Source organism: Sycon ciliatum, chromosome 1, assembly GCF_964019385.1.
Source record: "Sycon ciliatum chromosome 1, ocSycCili1.1, whole genome shotgun sequence".
Lineage (NCBI taxonomy): Eukaryota > Metazoa > Porifera > Calcarea > Leucosolenida > Sycettidae > Sycon > Sycon ciliatum.
Genome location: NC_088643.1, coordinates 12,057,378 through 12,075,507, shown reverse-complemented (window position 1 = coordinate 12,075,507; position 18,130 = coordinate 12,057,378). Strand labels below are relative to the sequence as shown.

Sequence of the window (18,130 nt, the reverse complement as noted above, 5' to 3'; positions counted from 1 at the left end):
AATCATTCTGTAGAGACATCATGATTGTACAGACATGATAATTATGAATCATGTAGATCTCCATAAGTCATTCTACTAGTACATGTACTATGTAGTACTACAGCCTTTCACTGGTAGACTCTACTACAGTGCTGGCAACTGAAATCCGACCCCCTGGGAGGCGCGGCGCGCAGCTCAGGGGGTCGGATTTCAGTTGCCAGCACTGTACATAGCAGGAGTAGTGAAAGGGTTTTCACGACTCCTGCTACGTATTTCAAAGGACCGGTAGATCTACCGGTATACCGGTACCGGTACTGCGGTAGATCATTATTATTTTTCTCGGCGCATGTTCTCTGTCGGTCGGTTGCTGTTGAATTGTGTCAGTCGTGTAGTTGTGTGGGGTGTCTGTTCTCCATTGTTCACTGTGGTCCACAGAACGATTCACTCCAGCCAGCGTTGGCTGAGGCCGTGACGGAGTGGTTGGTGGTGAGGGTTTTCAACTTTTCCTAACGGCGCAATGCCGGACAGTGTGAAATACAACATCAAGTACTTATTTGCAAATTTAGATGCTTCAACAATCTTAGAAGACCTACTAGAGAGTGATGTTCTGGACGAAGAGGAATATATTGGCGCACCTGCCAAGGAGGAGAAGTTGAAGTTGGCAGAGTATGTGGTGAGGTTGATGCTGAAGAAAACGGAGGAACAGGTGGATACGTTGCTGAGGCTCGTTCAACACAGCCAGCCTCATGTAGCGGAACATGTCGCCAGTACCATGGCGAAGCGCCGCGGTGCAACTGCCAGTGGGAAAACTGAGCATCCGACGAAACCAATGTCGGCAGAAGATGAGTCAAGACTTGGCTCGTCCTCCGGTAAGTGATCATATTGATTACAGTGGCGTAGAAAGGTGTGTGTGTGTATGTGCGTGGAAGGGGATTATGGTCACACACGTCTTTCTTCTCTTTCTCAGACTCCTCCTGACTTTTCTTTCATTCTCCTGGGTGGTTACCAACAGCCAGTGCATGCAGGAGTATGTGGTGTGATGTGTGTGTGAAAAAATGAAAAAGACCAAAAAGTAGGGATTCACTGGCCAGAAAAAGTCACTTCATAGCTGTGTGGTGTAGACCAGGCTGAATAGTGGCGGTCAATTCTTCAGCCTTGCAAGCTGTTGAATGGTGCAATCCCTGCACAAGCTGCTATGGCTTCTGCTGTAGCATCGCTATCATCGCCTCTGGCGATGGGCGTCCAATGGTCCAATGGTGTGGAAAGGGGGGGGGGGGGATTTGATCATTATCGATACACCGGTATTACTGTAGACGAAATCCTCAACTTAGGCTCAGTACAGTAGTTCTTGGAGAGCGAAGATTGCAAGGTACTTTGTCGGCGGTCATGGATTTGAACATTTCCATGGAAATACTGAGCCCAAGGCAACCATAATTCAATGTCAGTGACCTCCAAAAGATCTACCATCGTGGAAAATCCGCTATCAGCGGAACATAACTTTGTTACTAGTCGTAGAGTTCTAGTACAACCACTGGTAAGAGATAAGCCCAGTATTCTTGTTTGCAATAGCTGGAAGCGGGTGTTATTTTTGAACGTAGACTTATCCCTCTCTCATTGCTCAGTGAACAGAACAGTCTGAGAACACTACCAGTACTATGATTTTTTAACTTACTTTCTCCGTCCAGTTAAAATTGGCGCTTATCTTCACACTAGTCTCAGGAAAGAAATACGAATATTTGGAGCAAGCCACGATCACAAAGCACTATATACATGATTATTTACATGTCAGTAAGCAACTCAGACGAAAATTCAAGCAAGTTACACATCCTCCTCGCCACTATCGTCGCTGGAGGAAGAGCTCAAAACGTACGATCCGGACAGCTGCTGCACGGGTTGTGTCATGGCTTGTTCCACTTCTCCTCGTCTCGAATCACGCTCAAAGGCAGTGCGTGCCTGTCACCTTCCCCTAAGAAGCTGAGTGAGACTGCCCGCATGTTGACTGTAAGTGTTATCCCCGTTCGTCGCAATAATGCGTCTTTGTTTGAGACAAAAAAGGCAACGCCATAATCAGTGTCCTTTTTTCAAATCGCCTCTTGCGCTTGTCTTACTTGCTGATCAGCACCCGTACCCACGCGAGCCGCTGGTGCTTGAAGATCTACATGCAGCGCAGTGATAGCTTCCGCTTGATGTAGCACCTGTGCGTACTGCACCTACAACGCCGTGCACCAGGCTTTTCGGCTAGTTTCCTGAAAGTCCTTTGCACGAGTGTTTCTCTCAGGACTTGGCGTTTTCTTTGATTAGCTCCTTTGCCCTGTCCTCTGTGAGCTTCAAAGTGTGTCCGCCGGATTGGTCTCACTTACTGGACATATCGACACGAGCTGCAGTTTCTTCGTCAGCGATTTGCTGGTGATAGCACTTCACTAGGCGCTGTACTGTGCAAGCACTGAAATTCAAGCTCGCGAAGCGCTTTTTCAGCTTTTCTATACCTCCCCAGGGTAAACAATCCTTGCCATCAGACAGCTGGAAGTAGACAGAAACTGTATTCTCCATCGCTCTGAAATGCGAACATCCTGACCCATTTTACGGACTCGAGCAGAGGTTGCAGTGTTTTTTTGCGCTGACGGAAGTGTTCGTCGGCGGCAGCTCCGTCAAAAAGACTCAAACGAACCGATCGCAACTTCTGTGATGGTTTGTGCTGCCATGTCGTCGGATGCAATGGTCAATGGTTATGTTCGGATGGTTAATCGGTTGTTCCATGCCGTGTGGCACAGGCAGAACACCAAAAAACCAAGTGAGAAGATAAGCGCCAATTTTAACTTGGCGGACCAAGTACTTTCTCCGTTGATAAGCAAAACTTCTACATAGGGTTTTGAACTCGGATAGCGTTTTAGTGTTCTGTTTATGATCTTTCTATAGGCAATAGACACACATGTCGGTGATCTATCCCCTCCCCTTCGATATAGGGCAGCCATGGTGACGACCATTACTCTGACAGGCTTAGAACCTCCGATACGCGTCGAGTCCTTTGGAAAATTTTAGAAGTATAGCCCTGTCTTGACAGAATGTCACCAGAACACACCCACAGGTGCACGACACCGAAGTGAGAAATGAGGAACAGAGCCTTCTTAACAATCATTGTGGTTCGTTCCTTGGCGCAGAGAGATTGCAAATATGCCTGTCAAGAAAGAAAGAGTGAAGAATAGAGCCGCTCGTGTGCTGAAAATCAAATCACCGCCAACAACACCAGTTACTGTGCGCACCGGACAAAAAGACATGAAGACCCCCAATCAAAAGGACGTCACTCTTCATTCCGCAGACATCACGGCAGCTAGACCGCTGACAAAGAATCTGTTCGCTTAACTCTGCTCAGACTTTCCTTCTATAAATGTCATTCATGATTAAATTAATGTACAGACAACTCAGTTGGTACCATGAGCAAGTATCAAGTGACGCTCTAGTGTTGGAACTTAACTGGTCACGCAAGCGGAAAGAGTGAGTGCCTTTGATTACGGCCGCGAATCGATGTTGAATCCATTCATTAATGGTCCCTGACTGTTCACATCACTCCATGTTAGGGTGAATGGATTCCAAACCGATTCCAGGGCTACATGACATGAAATCAAACGACAAGATTTCATTCACGAATCGATTCATGGCAGTAATCGAACGCACCCAGTGTGGCCGAGAAGACGGTCAATAGTTCACCAATGAAATCGCACAAAAGCTGATTGTTCTAAACAATCAGAACTGAGGTCGATTGTCGTTGAACTGACTAGCCAGCAAGCTGGTAAGGGAAGGAGTAAATGTCTCACCTGTGACTGTTTGGACTAGGTGCAAGGCGCATCAGATGCGGAGACAGCGATGATATATCAAGCCGAAAATGACAACCGAGCATAAAATGCAGCGCATGAAATTTGTCCGCTCCCAATGACCATGAAATTCTCCAACGAGAAAAAACGTGACACATAATTATGAAGACGGGAAGTGGTTTTACATAATGCATGACGGCCAGTTCTGCAGAGTGTTCCCGAACGACAAAGGAGAATATTGTATTCCTGATCCGCGGCACGTCTTCCATAAAATCACGCATGTCCAAAATGATGACGCTTGTGGTTTGTGCTCGGGCCCCCGAGTATGACTTCGATGGTAAGCTTGATCAGTGGAGTTTTATGCTAGTGCCTGTAGTGGTCAGCGAAGCCATAGTTGTGTAGACAGTGTGAGTCAATGCGAGTTGTGTACAGGCAGAAAGTCGTCAGTAAAATTGGTGTGTTCGTAAGCATGCGACAGAAAATGTGGTGGTTTCACGAGGATGCAGCATACACAACCAGTGATGCTGGTGTGCGTCCAGCCATGTGGAAAATTTGGGACTGGGAAATGGAAGGTTGAAAAGCCGCATGGCACGAAGAGGTGCCCAGAAGCCGGCCAGTCACTGCTATACCAGCACGATGGTGCGTGTAAGCACACAACAAAATTCAATGGGTGTGTGTTTGCAGTACTGGGGAAAGGGAAAGGATTCGACATTCAGGTTGTTGTTCAGCCGGGACAAAAAACAAATCTCAACACGGACGACTTGGTGTTTTTCAACAGACTGCAGACCGACGTGTCACTGATGGCAAAGGAAACCAGAAAGTAGCTCAGAAGTTCTGCAGGCTTTGGAAACGTGCTGGCAGAAGAACCCCGCTGCTAAGATGAAAAGCATTATATTTTGGTTGTCACGCAGCTGCTATGGCACCTTCCATGGCATTCTAGAGAGCGGCGGAGAGAAACACTGCCGACAGGGGCACCGTGCAAATCGTCAAGCTCACAGTTCAAGCAAAGAAGTACGATCAAATATTTTCTAGGCATCTTCTAAAGGTTACGGAGGAAGAGCTGTCAATGTGTCAGCGCTGGAGACAGAAGTCTGCGAGGAACCAGACTCAATGCAGGGAATGAGTTGTGATCGTATTCAGATGAAGGGTGAAGCTGAACCGCTTCGAAACAAACTTTGTGACATCTATAAACTACTACCTCTCGTATGCTGCTCTGTTCTCCCCTCTGCGAAGTGTGTTGTAGCCATAGAATGCTTTTGACGGAACCGTAAAACCATGCAACAACGCGTTTTGCTTAACGAAGGAAGTCGGTCATACATCCCTTTTGAAAGAGTTTCAAAACTTACAATAGATTTATTCATACTTTCTGTTTCCTTGGTAGGTATCACCATGACAACAGTTGGCAAACAGAAGACGCAGCCATTGCAGCACCCAGTGGGAGCTTGTCAGGCAGACCAACAACGGACGTCTAACAGATGTGAACCAATGTTCAAACCACCAACATCAGCTGAAACAACCGCCAATGCAACTAGAACGGGTACAACATCCAATGCAACATTGACTGCAACACAGGGTTCAACAAGATCAACAACTTCAAGCCAGTCTTCTCTACCGGACAAAGACCGACACTTCACTGGCAGGAATGACATTGTAACAGAGATCAGCGCCAACATTCTCACAACAAAGTCCAAATCATCATCTACACGAGTGCAGAGTCTTATGGCACCAGCTGGTTTTGGTAAGACGTCCGTAGCCATTGCTGTGGGACATGTATGTCGCAATGCTGGTTGTCGTGTGGAGTTCTTTGACTTACGCGGTGTAGCTGGTGTTGACGCTGTCCAGGCAATGATTCAAAACCGACTCGAGACAAACCCGGCTTCATCTGAAACTTGTGGTGTGACAACGAAATCAACTGATGGCATGGATGATGATGGTACCCAGCACCACATGTTATGTATTCTGGATAATGCCGAGGATGCCATCCAGGCTGGTGCAGATAAGGATTTCCAACTACAAGATGTTGTGGAACGACTGCTTCGACTACAACACAACGTTCATGTCCTACTGACAAGTCGTGTTTACTTTGACCTACACGCTGCCCAGTTTAAACTACAACAACACCGTCTTGATGGTCTGACAAAGGTTTGTGCTGTTGGTCTTCTCCATGGTCTATGTGTTGAAGGTAGTGTGAGCATTGAAGATGCACAGAGGTTAGTGGATCATTGTGGAAATGTCCCGCTTGCTGTACGCATTACAGCTGGTCTTCTACAAGGTGGTCGATTAACTCCAACCATGTTGCTGGCGGTGTTCAAGAAGATTGGTCTTGATGTGTTCAACGACGATGGTCTGAAACCGAATCATCGAATCCTGAAGCTGTTGACATTAGCATACAACACATTACAACAGGATGACAAGGAATCATTCCATGCTCTGTCTCAACTACGCTCCTCGTTCTCATCTGGCTGTGCTTGTGTGATGGTGGGTTTGCCTGCAACTGATGCCAGTGTGGTTCATCTTGTACGTTTTGATCCGTTGATCAAGATTTGTTTCCTGGATTACAATTCGTGTTTGGATCGCTACTCGTTACAACCATTTATCGCCGAGTTTGGTCGTTACCAATGCCCAGAAGACAAGCAACACATGTACCAACAGCGGATGTGCAAGCATTTCCTTGGCTTTGTGAAGGAAGTTGATGACTGTAGAGGTTGTGGTGCAGACGAAGCAATGTACTGGAGTTACCAATTGCTTCAGGAACGGGTGAATATACAGATGGCGTTGTCTGTTGTTGATGTTTTGTCTGGCGATGACTTGCTTCCTTTCTCTGGATTAGCAGGGTGGTCAGGTATCCTAATTGCCTTGTTTGGGAGAGCAATGTTTGTTGGAGAGTTTGTGGACAGGGTACAAAGATTGGACAAAGCACTGCTATCTGTACAAGCTGACAGCATTTGCACCTCGGTCCTGTGTTGTATTTGCCGTCAAAGCATTGCAGATTCTGATGTCACTTTTGAGAGTTCGGATTCCAGAACCCAAATGCTCCTGGAGAAATCTGAACAAGAACCGACAGGAGTGGGGTCACCGCTGAAGCTACCTTTGATGCAACTTTCTCTAGAGTCATGCAGGCTATCCATGTCTCTGGACATCAACTGCAGGGAAGGACAGGTTGAACTGAGCCAGGAAACACTATCCCGTCTGCAGGTGGTATACCAGCGTGTTACAACAACACTGGGAATGGGTCTTGCAACAGGTGTCACTGAATATGCCCTGAAACTCATTCAACTGTATTGTTCCACTCTGCTAAACAAGGATATGCCCAATGTACAGGTGGTAGAAGACCTTGCTGAGAGAGTGATCTCATCACGCTTCCTATCACAGGATGGTGGGGTCCCTTCATGTACTGCAATGTTCGGTTTTCTGCTACAGTGCATTGCTGTGATCCTGGGCAAGGTCATGTCAAGTTCCTGTAGCAGTGAGTGGATTATTTCACCATCATTGATTACAACACTGGGTATACCACTGTGCGAGTGGAAACATGTACCAACTGCTATCAGCCGCACGTTCAATACCCATGACGACCACACTACTGTGTCTGCTCTTGGGTTACAACAGTACCTGTACTCCATGGATAATGACACAGTAACCAGACTACTGAACATGTACTTGGGTGGTATGTACAACCACCTGTACATATCCTTGGTAGTAAATGGAAGGGCACACACAACTCCAACGGGTCTCACTCTACCAGCACAGCATCCCTACAACATTGTGATGGACTATGCCAGGAGATGGTGTAATGGCTCAAATCCAGCATATCACACACCAGCACTGATTAACAACTGTAGCCAGAACAAGATACCTGATCTGGAAGTGGTGCAGTATTGTATACTGATGGCTAGAGCACTGCTCAATTTGGAGGTAAGCTGGTAGTGCAGTGTTCACAATTCAGGTTACCATAACTGTTTTTCATCCACACTTCACTCTGAATGGAACATTGTATTGCAAACCAGTGTACTCAGTAATTATCTACTGTATAGTGTCTGTCTCTCTAAGGTTGATATCTTGAAGAACACAGAGGGGAATGTGATAATTTTGAACATTGTAAACTATGGAAATGGAATGTGTTGCTTTACGCTATATCAGTCTGATTTGTTATTATTGTGCATGATGTTCTCTGTTTCGAGTGTACAGGCCTTAGTTCAGTTACTTTCTTTTCTACACTTTTCTTTGTTGTGTGGTTTGCTCTAGAATACTCTCTTGGCGACTGATGTTAGTTCCACACTCTTCCCAGCGTTGAAGTCACTTGTTAAGGATCTCAGTGCTTGCCTGCCAAGCAAGTGTGCAACTGGTCTCTCAGTGTCTGGAATTGTGTACTTACCACCACAAGCTGAAGGCCTTTCTCTACTATACAACTCTCTCCTTGCTGCCCTACATCGTCAATCCAAGAGAGGCCGTGTGAGCATTGATCACCACATTGCACTACAGGAATGGTGTCCACCTGTAGCGGCATGTTTTGTCTGCTATGACCTGGACAACATCACAGCATGTCCTCGTTGTGACATGGCTTACCTGTGTGGCAAACATCGTCAAACTGGTGAACACCTAAGTGAACACAACCAACACTGTGCTATGCTGGCAGCACTCAGACATCGCATACTACAGTAAGTTAGAGTGTTATCATCAAAACACTCTAGGTGGGTGTAGGTGTGTGTGTGTGGGGGGGGGGTGTAGGTGGGTGTGTGGGGGGGGGGGGGTGTAGGTGGGTGTGTGTGTGTGGGGGGGGGGGTGTAGGTGTGTGTGTGTGGGGGGGGGGGGGTGGTGGAGTGGGGGGGGGGGGGGGGGATGGGAGTTGAAGGGGAGGTGTGCGAACCAAACTTTTAATCATCCGTAACATCATCATGCCTTATTTTCGAACTGCCTCTTTTTACTTCCCATTCTTGATCTTGTGTTACACTGCAACATATGAGCGTTAGCATGCTATCGCGAGTTAGCAGCCAGCCCAGCCCTTCAAGATCCTGTACAATGTCTCTTGCATGTCATTGCTGTTTTGACTTCAGAGCGTAGATCTACAACTTGCGGAACATGTGTTCCAAAACAGTTTCCTTCCGTTTAGACTATCGAGCTTGCATTCTCGTATCTCTACGCTTCAAATTCAGACTTCAATAACGCTTGTTGGTGCCTGAAACAATGTCGTCGTCCACAGTGGACCGACTGTGGACTTTTAGCTTGCGCCAGCATCAGGTTTCCTGAAGTACCTCCACGCTTCAAATTCTGATCTCAGCGCCCCTTGTTTGTGCCTTGAAACAATGTCGTCGTCACCTACCGGCTTTCAGCCTCTCCGGAGCTCCTCGCTTTACCTGGCTCCGCCGCCCGCCTACTGCGAACGCAGCGAGCGGCGCCACACAGCACCAACACTGCAACAGCAGGCGCGAGCCTGACGATCGTAATTCGTTTCCAGAGATCTAGAGAGGTGAGTTCGTGGACTTTGATTTTCTGTTGGAAGTTCAACGTGCTGCATCCACTGCCGTCGACAACGCCACCCAGCTTCTCCTCGCTCTACTTCGATCTGTATCGCCCCTCGCCGCCAGCAGGCCAGACCCTACTGGAAGCGGGGTAGTGACGACCGCCATGCAGCACCAACAGCAAGTGAACCTGACTGTCCTACGGCGAGAGTCCATCGCAGGACCAGCAGGGGGGGGGGGGGGGGCAAATATGTGTGTGGGGGGGGGCGTGCGGATGTGGGGGTGGGGGGGGGGGGGAGTGGGTGTGGTGGTTGTATGTGTGTATGTGTGTGTATGTGTGTATGTGAGTATGTGTGTGTTGGTGTGCATGTGTGCATGTGTATGTGTGTGTATGTGTGTATGTGTGTGTATGTGTGTATGTATGTGTGTATGTGTATGTGTGTATGTGTGGCAGCCTATGTAGCGAACGATTCTCCCGCCCGCAGGACCTCACCCGCCCCCGAAGACAGAAACACTAGCGGTGTGTAGAACGATCCCCTTTCACCTCAATTACTCTCCTTGTTTCTTTTCCTTTCTCGCTGTTGTCTCCCGCTTCTGGGAGCGACGTGGCCATGTTGTGGCAGTTGTACATAGTAGTAGTGTGTATGTGTGTATGTGTATGTGTGTATGCGTATGTGTATGTGTGTGTGTGTGCATGTGTGTGTATGTGTATGTGTCTGCACTTGTATGGTAGTGATTCAGTATTACGAGTGAACTACCGATGAGTCCATGGTAGGAGGGGGAGGGGGGGGGAGGGGTACTCACACAAGACCTTTGATTTTCTGTAGGATCCCATACGATATATTCCTACTGTCCCTCTGTATGACCCCTTCTGGGTCCAATGTGACATTGTAACGATGGGTTGATAGAACAGGCGGGAGTCTTTCAGTGTGTGTATGTGCTTGAGAGCATGTGCACCCGTGCGTGCGCGCGTGTGTGTGTGTGTGTGTGTGTGTGTGTGTGTGTGTGTGTGTGTGTGTGTATGTGTGCTATCGCACCAAGGCATGAGAAACACATGAACCGCATGATTGTGTATTTGAGGATTAGCGACCCGAGTGTGTGTGTGTGTGTGTGTGTGTGTGTGTGTGTGTGTGTGTGTGTGTGTGTGTGTGTGTGTGTGTTGGATCCCGGGACGGATACCCTGATGCCGTCAATCCTTTTTCTGCACCTTGTCCTCACCCACTTACTGAGGTGTGGTGAGCCCATAAGTGGGATCATTTCCAAGTCCACCCAGAGTTTTGGGGGTTTCAGGGGGTGTCTGCCGTTGAGCGGTTCAAATAGCCAATTGAGTCATCTTTCCAAGATTCCTTTTGAGTCTCTCTCCCCTCTCCCAGGAGACCCACGTAACCAGTTTTGGCAGTGAGCAAGAAGACTAATGTCGTAGTACGTGTGTGTGTGTGCGTGCGGTCGGGCGGGCGGGTGTGCGTGCTTGCTTCTGTGTATACTTGTGGGATTGTGGGTCGTGGGTGTGATTTTGAGGGACAAGGGGTGTGTGCGTGGACAAGCGTCACAAGGTGTGTGTGTGTGTGTGTGTGTGTGTTTGTAAGGGACAATGGGGTATGTATGTGTGTAAGGGGGGAGTGTTTATGAGGGACAAGGGGTGTGGATGTTGGTGAGTGTGGACGAGGGGTGGGTATGTGTGTTTGTGGGGGGGGGGGGGAGAGGGGTACGTGGGGAAAACAAATGGTTCAATATGTCAGGAAAAGCCCTAGCAGGGAATGTCACTTCTGTGGTATGTGTGCAACGTATCCTGTTATACGGTCACCTGTTTGACAGCTTGATGTTATTCAGATTGGGTACATAAGTTGCCTGTAGATTCCAGTCATGATGTCATTATGAGTCATGATTATTATAACAAAGACTTCTTTAGTTCATTCTTAATTATATCATCAACGCATGCAATCCATAAGACGAATTGTATGTCCAGAGCTTCAAGTAAATGTGTGATTCTGCCTGTGTGTGTGTGTTGTTTGGTATGTGTGCTGGTGTGGTGGCTTGTGTTTGGGTGCGTGTGTGTGGTGGTGTATGTGCACCCTCTCTGTTGTACACTCTCCAGGGCTAGCTGAGCTTATGAAGGTCTCTATTGGATAGTGTTTAGCAGTTGAGATTGGTGAAAGTGACCAGCACTGGACAGGGATCATTTCCAGCAGCTACTGCAGTAAGAGATACTCCAACAGCACACTACCTGTCATTGATCACAACACTGTGACATCACTTGTATAGACATGATGTATACAGATTGTCTATGACACACACAGTGTTGTGTTACTATGTAGATATAATGATCAACTGAACTACATGTACTGTCTAGTCCAGTCTACTGTGGTATCAATTTTACTGAATGTGTTCATGTCTACTCTCACCTACTGTTTTTACACTAGTCACTGTACAGAATAGTTACCGCTATGTCAGTTAAACCTGCAAAACTCTACTCTACAAATGTTTATACTGCAATGTATATTGCCATAGCAGTGTCAGCCATACCCTGTACATACAGGTTCATGCTACTATCTTTGAGATACACATCATATTTTACTCCAGTATTGAAATCTAGCAGCACTGCTAACATTCATGTGACAAGCAAGAAATACCCGTTGTGTGCTATCATGCCAAGTCATAAAATCATCATGAATGTAGCCATGGCTCGACCCGAGCACACAGACTTCAGCCCTTCCACGTTTCCAATTGTGGCCGGCTTTTCAGTAGACCACAGGACCTATCCTGCCTGAACATGGCAATGTGTCCCAGGTTCAATGTGTTTGTGTGTACGTGCGTGGGCACGTGCACACGTGTTTGTGTGCGTGTGTTTGTGTATGTGTGTGTGGGGGGTGTGCGCATGGATGTGCATGCACGTGTGTGTGTGTGTGTGTGTGTGTGTTTGTTATTTGAGTATATACATACTCAAGGGTACAGCATGCCAAACTAGAGTGTGCCCATTCATTACAAGCTCATGACCGGGATCCTACCTCTGCCAGTATTTTGCATTATGTTACTGTTATAGACTGCATTTACATGCCGTCGCTGCATGCTTCTCTCTCGCTGCTTCTTCGTACGACATAATCTCCATTCGCGCATGTCTACGGTATTCTCTCATCATGGCTGTTGGCCCTTACCTGGTTGCTCTGGGCATGCTCGGGCCATTCTCTTGTTTACCTTCGTAATGATAACTACCAACCATAATTACTCCTCGTGTTGCTTGTGACTGTCGTGTGCCACAAGCAACACGAGCAACACGAGCAACACAAGCAACACGAGCAACACGAGCAACACGAGCAACACAAGCATGCAGTCACTAAGTGTAATTAATAATTATTTGTTACAACAGTTACCGGCATCAGTAATAATATGCACTGCAGTCTGCAGTAATATGCACTGCAGTCTGCAGTAATATGCACTGCAGTCTGCAGTAATATGCACAGCAGTCTGCAGTGTTGTAATGATCAAATTTACCATGGTTAAGATCTACAATGTACTGTTGTGAACATTGAAATCAGATGGGATGACGGGACCGGCACCCTTACTTCTGTTTGCACGTACACACACTATAGGTCACGTACACACTGTAAAATGGACCAGCAGTGCTCACGGCTGCAAGCTCAGCGCCCAGTGGCCACTTGACTTCTCAACGGATTACAAAGTCCACGACAGTACATTGAAGTGTAGATAAATGGAGGTGGAAAACGTCACAGACCATGATCCTGTGGCGATACTGCACCCAGAGATCACTACTGGCCGTGCTCATGGGCAGGCACAAGAGCATGGTAACGCCCGCTGGGGTGGGGGTACCTGAGCCCTCTGAGGCTCTGGATTCGGATGAGCAGATCCTGAGTTTGGATTTGCCACGAGCGCAGTGCCACACAGTGTTCGGGGTGGGGGGGGGGGGGGGGGGTGGTGGCAACAGCAAATTACAGTGCCGGTCTGGGACAGTACAGGCACGTGTTGACTGCATATGATTCTGGTTTCATATCCTAACACTTTGTATGAAGTCAGCATTCATGCAGTACTTCAAGTATAAAGCATCTTGAATAGTGACGTAATTAAGTACCGGTAATCGGGTACAGAAAACAGTTAGAGTGACCTGGGAGCAAGTAGTAGTGATGTCATAGCAGTACAGTCGTTAACTACTAGTGATGCCATAGCAGTACAGCCGGTAAGTAGTAGTGATGTCATAGCCAATATTTTGCTTGTAATAAACTTAAAAATATTCACAATAAAGTCCCTCTCCATGCTTCCAGTATGGTGGAACGGACGGAACTTGAAATAGAAACAAACTGTGAACGGGCCTAGCTGAGAAAGAAAAAGAACTTCTTGGTGATGGCTCGGAAAAATGCACATTAGCTATGAGAGTCGACACTGATAAGTCTGGTGGATTGAACAGTGCGATGTCGTTAACCACCCATTATAGAACACAGATTGGGCCGAGCTAGGGCACTAATGAATGTGGCACAAAAAATCATTGGCTGTGTGAACAAAAATATTATCAGCGGCATCCTTGAAGTAGTCACGGTAGCTAAGTGTAATTTGTCATGTGACCAGTATTGATGGTGGATATGCTAAAATACATATACAGGTAGATTAGTGATGATACTAGCATTGAAACTGGAGAATGGGACGGTCAAGGGTGGACTGTGAGGAGACTAGCATTGAAACTGGAGAATGGGACGGTCAAGGGTGGACTGGGAGGAGACTAGCAACAGCAGTGAGGATGCACACATGCACATGCACTGCCGACTTAACCTTTTTACTGGCATTTCTTCGGTTCGTCTGGAATCAGAACGTTGGCTGGGGTGGTGGCAAGTAGCATGGAATGGCGCTCGTACGACTTTTATTTACGGAAGTGACTGTCCGTGCCATGCAGCAAATCAAAGATTCCCAGTATGCCAAAGTTCTCGTTGAACCTGCATAGCAGCAGCCAACATAAACAAAAAATAATGACAGTTTTTATAATTATACGAGGTACACAAACTCACCGGCAGGCACATGGGGCTAGCATGGAGTCAGCAGTGAGATGATGCTGGTGAGGCCTGCCATGCACACTGACCAGAGGTCTCGGCATCATCGAATGGCAGACACATCAAACTGAGGGCATTGTAGTGCATTGGATCAGAATCAGACAATACCTATAGGAACATTCATGGTCAGAAGAGACAACAACCATGACACTGGTATGCAAGTGAACTGCTGGAAACAGGGAGTAATAAATTTTCTTTTTCTGTTGTTGGGGGCAGGGACTGGGGGAGTAATACAGTCGTCACCAAAAAAATCCAGCCAATGCCATGGATACCTATACAGTGGCATGGTACCTGTCACAATCGCATTCATGCATTTACAGTCATTAGAGTGTCTACCAGCATAGCACTCAACTAAAACAGTCCGCGGCTCTGCACTCTGCCTGCTGCAGTCGAGTGGAGCACAGCACAGACTGTGCACTGCAGAGTGCAGTCCCGGCAGCAGAGCATGAGACATTCACTAGGCTATTACAAGCACTAGCAGTGGCAGTGCATGCTACCCATGCACAGAACAGCTACTGGTAGCAGTGGCAGTGCATGCTGCCCATGCACAGTACAGCTACTGGTAGCAGTGGCAGTGCATGCTGCCCTTGCACAGTACAGCTACCGGTAGCAGTGGCAGTGCATGCTACCCATGCACAGTACAGCTACCGGTAGCAGTGGCAGTGCATGCTGCCCATGCACAGTACAGCTACTGGTAGCAGTGGCAGTGCATGCTACCCATGCACAGTACAGCTACTGGTAGCAGTGGCAGTGCATGCTACCCATGCACAGTACAGCTACCGGTAGCAGTGGCAGTGCATGCTACCCATGCACAGTACAGCTACCAGTAGCAGTGGCAGTGCATGCTGCCCATGCACAGTACAGCTACTGGTAGCAGTGGCAGTGCATGCTACCCATGCACAGTACAGCTACCGGTAGCAGTGGCAGTGCATGCTGCCCATGCACAGTACAGCTACTGGTAGCAGTGGCAGTGCATGCTGCCCTTGCACAGTACAGCTACCGGTAGCAGTGGCAGTGCATGCTACCCATGCACAGTACAGCTACCGGTAGCAGTGGCAGTGTATGCTGCCCATGCACAGTACAGCTACCGGTAGCAGTGGCAGTGCATGCCGCCCATGCACAGTACAGCTACCGTAGCAATGGCAGTGCATGCTGTCCATGCACAGTACAGCTACTGGCAGCAGTGGCAGTGCATGCCGCCCATGCACAGTACAGCTACCGGTAGCTGGTATAGCATTAGCCGGATTTTTTGGCCACGACTGTATTCTTTTCTGTGCAAATTTCGAAAAGTTAGCAAGTGGCTTTATACATGCAGTCAGAACATTGGGGGGGGGGGGGGTTCCTTTTAGGGGTACATCAGGGGGGGGGGGTTCAAGTCAGATTTTTGCGTTCACCGCCTCCCATGTATGTGCAAGGTATTAGTACAGCTACCAATCAATGCAGAATGCACACACTACACTACTAACTTTGCATGATGGTAGTCGTGGTACTCGTTGGACGGCATGAACGGCAGGTGGAAGCCGCCCCACAGTGTGCGACGGATATGGAGGCCAGCGAGATGCAGGCCCACAGCAGCAGCAGCAGACAGTGAGAGCCGAGCAGGACGGGACCAGCCATTACCGGTAATATGTTTGAGAGGAAATGCTCGACCGGGTGACAGTACAGGACAGACGGATGCTGATCGGCGCGGTCCAATCGTGGTGAACCTTGTGGATGTGTTTATACCACAAGGGAATGTGAAGTGCCCTAGAGAAACACAAAGCAAAAGAGGGAGAGAGAGAGAGAGAGAGAGAGAGAGAGAGAGAGAGAGAGAGAGAGAGAGAGAGAGAGAGAGAGAGAGAGAGAGAGAGGAGAGAGAGAGGGAGAGAGAGAGAGGGAGAGAGAGAGAGGGAGAGAGAGAATGTGTATGTGTGTGTGTGTGTGTGTGTGTGAGAGAGAGAGAGAGAGAGAGAGAGAGAGAGAGAGAGAGAGAGAGAGGCTTTCCTACTTCAGATTTTATTTCCGTGAGAGGCAACCCCGAAATACTGAAAAAAACAAATGTGAAATGCAACCCCCACCAGTTCCTTGCAGGGATAGCATTTTTCTCACAATGTAGTGGACATTATGCGTGGAGTGTTAGGCATGAAATGGATATTGCAACCAACACAGGTTATTTTGCAGTCCACATTCGCCATCAGTCACATGCCACGGGCACCCTCCAAACTTCTTCCCGAAATTTAACCCTTTCCCACATTCTCCTTCCGTCTTTGTGAAGATACCCTGACTCAACTACATGTGTAGATGCAACTGTGCAGTGTTTATTTAGACAGTCACACCACTCACTGCATGAATCAACCGTACACGCTGCCCCTTTCTGTTCTGGACCAGGCCGTTCAGTGGTGGACACATGTCTTCCAGCTTGGCATTGGCCACCTGTCCGTGCTTCCATCATCATTATCATCACTCATTGCTGGAACGGTTCAGGATACTGAGCGGTGATGAACTCGTCAGGCAAGCTGGCCTTCATGATGCTGCCTTTGTACGGCCGCCAGGTTAGGTTGGAGATATCGGCCGCTCCCTTCACCAACACCGTCGTTACCAGTTCAATGTTGTTAGCCTCTACTCGTAACGAACACTGTTCTCGCCAGTCCCACACACTCACACTATCCCGGTATGTACCAGTGCGCACGGCACAGATGTGATGACTTTGTTGCCAGCCATCTGATCAGTCTGCCATCCATGTCCGCCATCACCGTTGCTATCATCATCGGTAGGTCAGCCAGTTGCAAACCTACCTCCAGTTGATCAAGACCATAGCAGACAGCCTCGGTGTTGATGTTGAACATTCACACACGTCTGAATTTGTTTGAACTTTGAATGGGTTTTCCAAGTTGCCAATCGGTGCTTGGTTTGGCTCACCCCTACTACTAGCCAGCCACTGATCTACTTCGGACTTCGTCGGATCATGAGTCATTGACCTGTACAAGCATCCACGATCATCCGAAACTCGCCACCACCAATGGCCGCATCAGCCTCCTTCACCGGTTGCTCGGCGAAACTGGGCGAAACTGAAGCAAAAGCGAGAAAAGCGAACACAACTACCATTGCCATGCCAACCCACCACCAAACGTCCCGTCTTTCCCACACCTACACCTACTCCAAGTCCAAGTCCAACGGACAGAGCGCATGCGTAACACTGACATAATCATTATACAGACATCATTATGACTGAAGAGACATAAATCATGTAGATCTACATTATCATTCTACTATCGAATGGTCGGATAGTCGATGTGCGTATAATCGATGTTCAACTGTACTACATAATTGTAGTACTACACTGTCCCTCCAGGAAATCGCGATTCCACGGATGCAACAAATTTCGCGATTTTCAGCAAAATCCGGGATTTCCCGCGTTTTTTGTTGTTTTCTGCACTATATCTCACTTTTTCTGCACTTTTCACGCAGTACTTTCCATGATCCTGTAGGTTATTTGCACTCGTACTACTCCCGAGTAGATATACGATGCAACAAATTGCGTGATTTGGCCCAAATCTGCAATTTTCTGTAAATAATTCCGCGAATTCCTGGCAAGTTCTGCATCGTTCCGCACTTTTCGTCGCATTTTTGTTGTTTTCTGCCGCAATTTCTTGCGCAAGTTTTCGAGAGTTTTTTCCGCAATTTCCCGCAGGAACAGACTACAGCCTTTCAATGGTAGACTACTACCGTGCTGGCAACTGAAATCCGACCTCCTGGGAGGTGCGGCGCGCAGCCCAGGGGGTCGGATTTCAGTTGCCAGCACTGTACATAGCAGGAGTAGTGAAAGGGTTTTCACGACTCCTGCTAGTCATGCTAT

At 47.9% G+C, this 18,130-nt stretch overlaps 1 protein-coding gene and 1 long non-coding RNA gene across 2 annotated transcripts; one reads left to right on the top strand and one right to left on the bottom strand.

Annotated features, from left to right (window-relative positions):
* The first annotated feature begins 264 nt into the window (after window positions 1-264).
* LOC135811766 (uncharacterized) lies at window positions 265-8,447 on the top strand. Its single transcript, XM_065325046.1, has 3 exons — window positions 265-848; window positions 5,170-7,700; window positions 8,031-8,447. The coding sequence occupies exons 1-3, from the start codon at window positions 497-499 to the stop codon at window positions 8,445-8,447; spliced, it is 3,300 nt and encodes a 1,099-aa protein (XP_065181118.1). The 5' UTR covers window positions 265-496.
* Window positions 8,448-13,244: 4,797 nt separating this feature from the next.
* LOC135806848 (uncharacterized) lies at window positions 13,245-17,373 on the bottom strand. The gene is made up of 3 exons (XR_010551307.1): window positions 16,618-17,373; window positions 15,762-16,041; window positions 13,245-14,181 (listed from the first exon to the last, which is right to left on the bottom strand). It is a non-coding gene; the product is annotated as an uncharacterized LOC135806848 (long non-coding RNA).
* Between the last annotated feature and the right edge of the window lie 757 nt (window positions 17,374-18,130).

Coding starts and splice junctions, on each gene's coding strand:
- LOC135811766 (XM_065325046.1), top strand. CDS start 497: ATGCCGGACAGTGTGAAATACAACATCAAGTACTTATTTGCAAATTTA. Junction 849..5,169: donor AAGACTTGGCTCGTCCTCCG/GTAAGTGATCAT, acceptor TTTCCTTGGTAG/GTATCACCATGACAACAGTT. Junction 7,701..8,030: donor GAGCACTGCTCAATTTGGAG/GTAAGCTGGTAG, acceptor GGTTTGCTCTAG/AATACTCTCTTGGCGACTGA.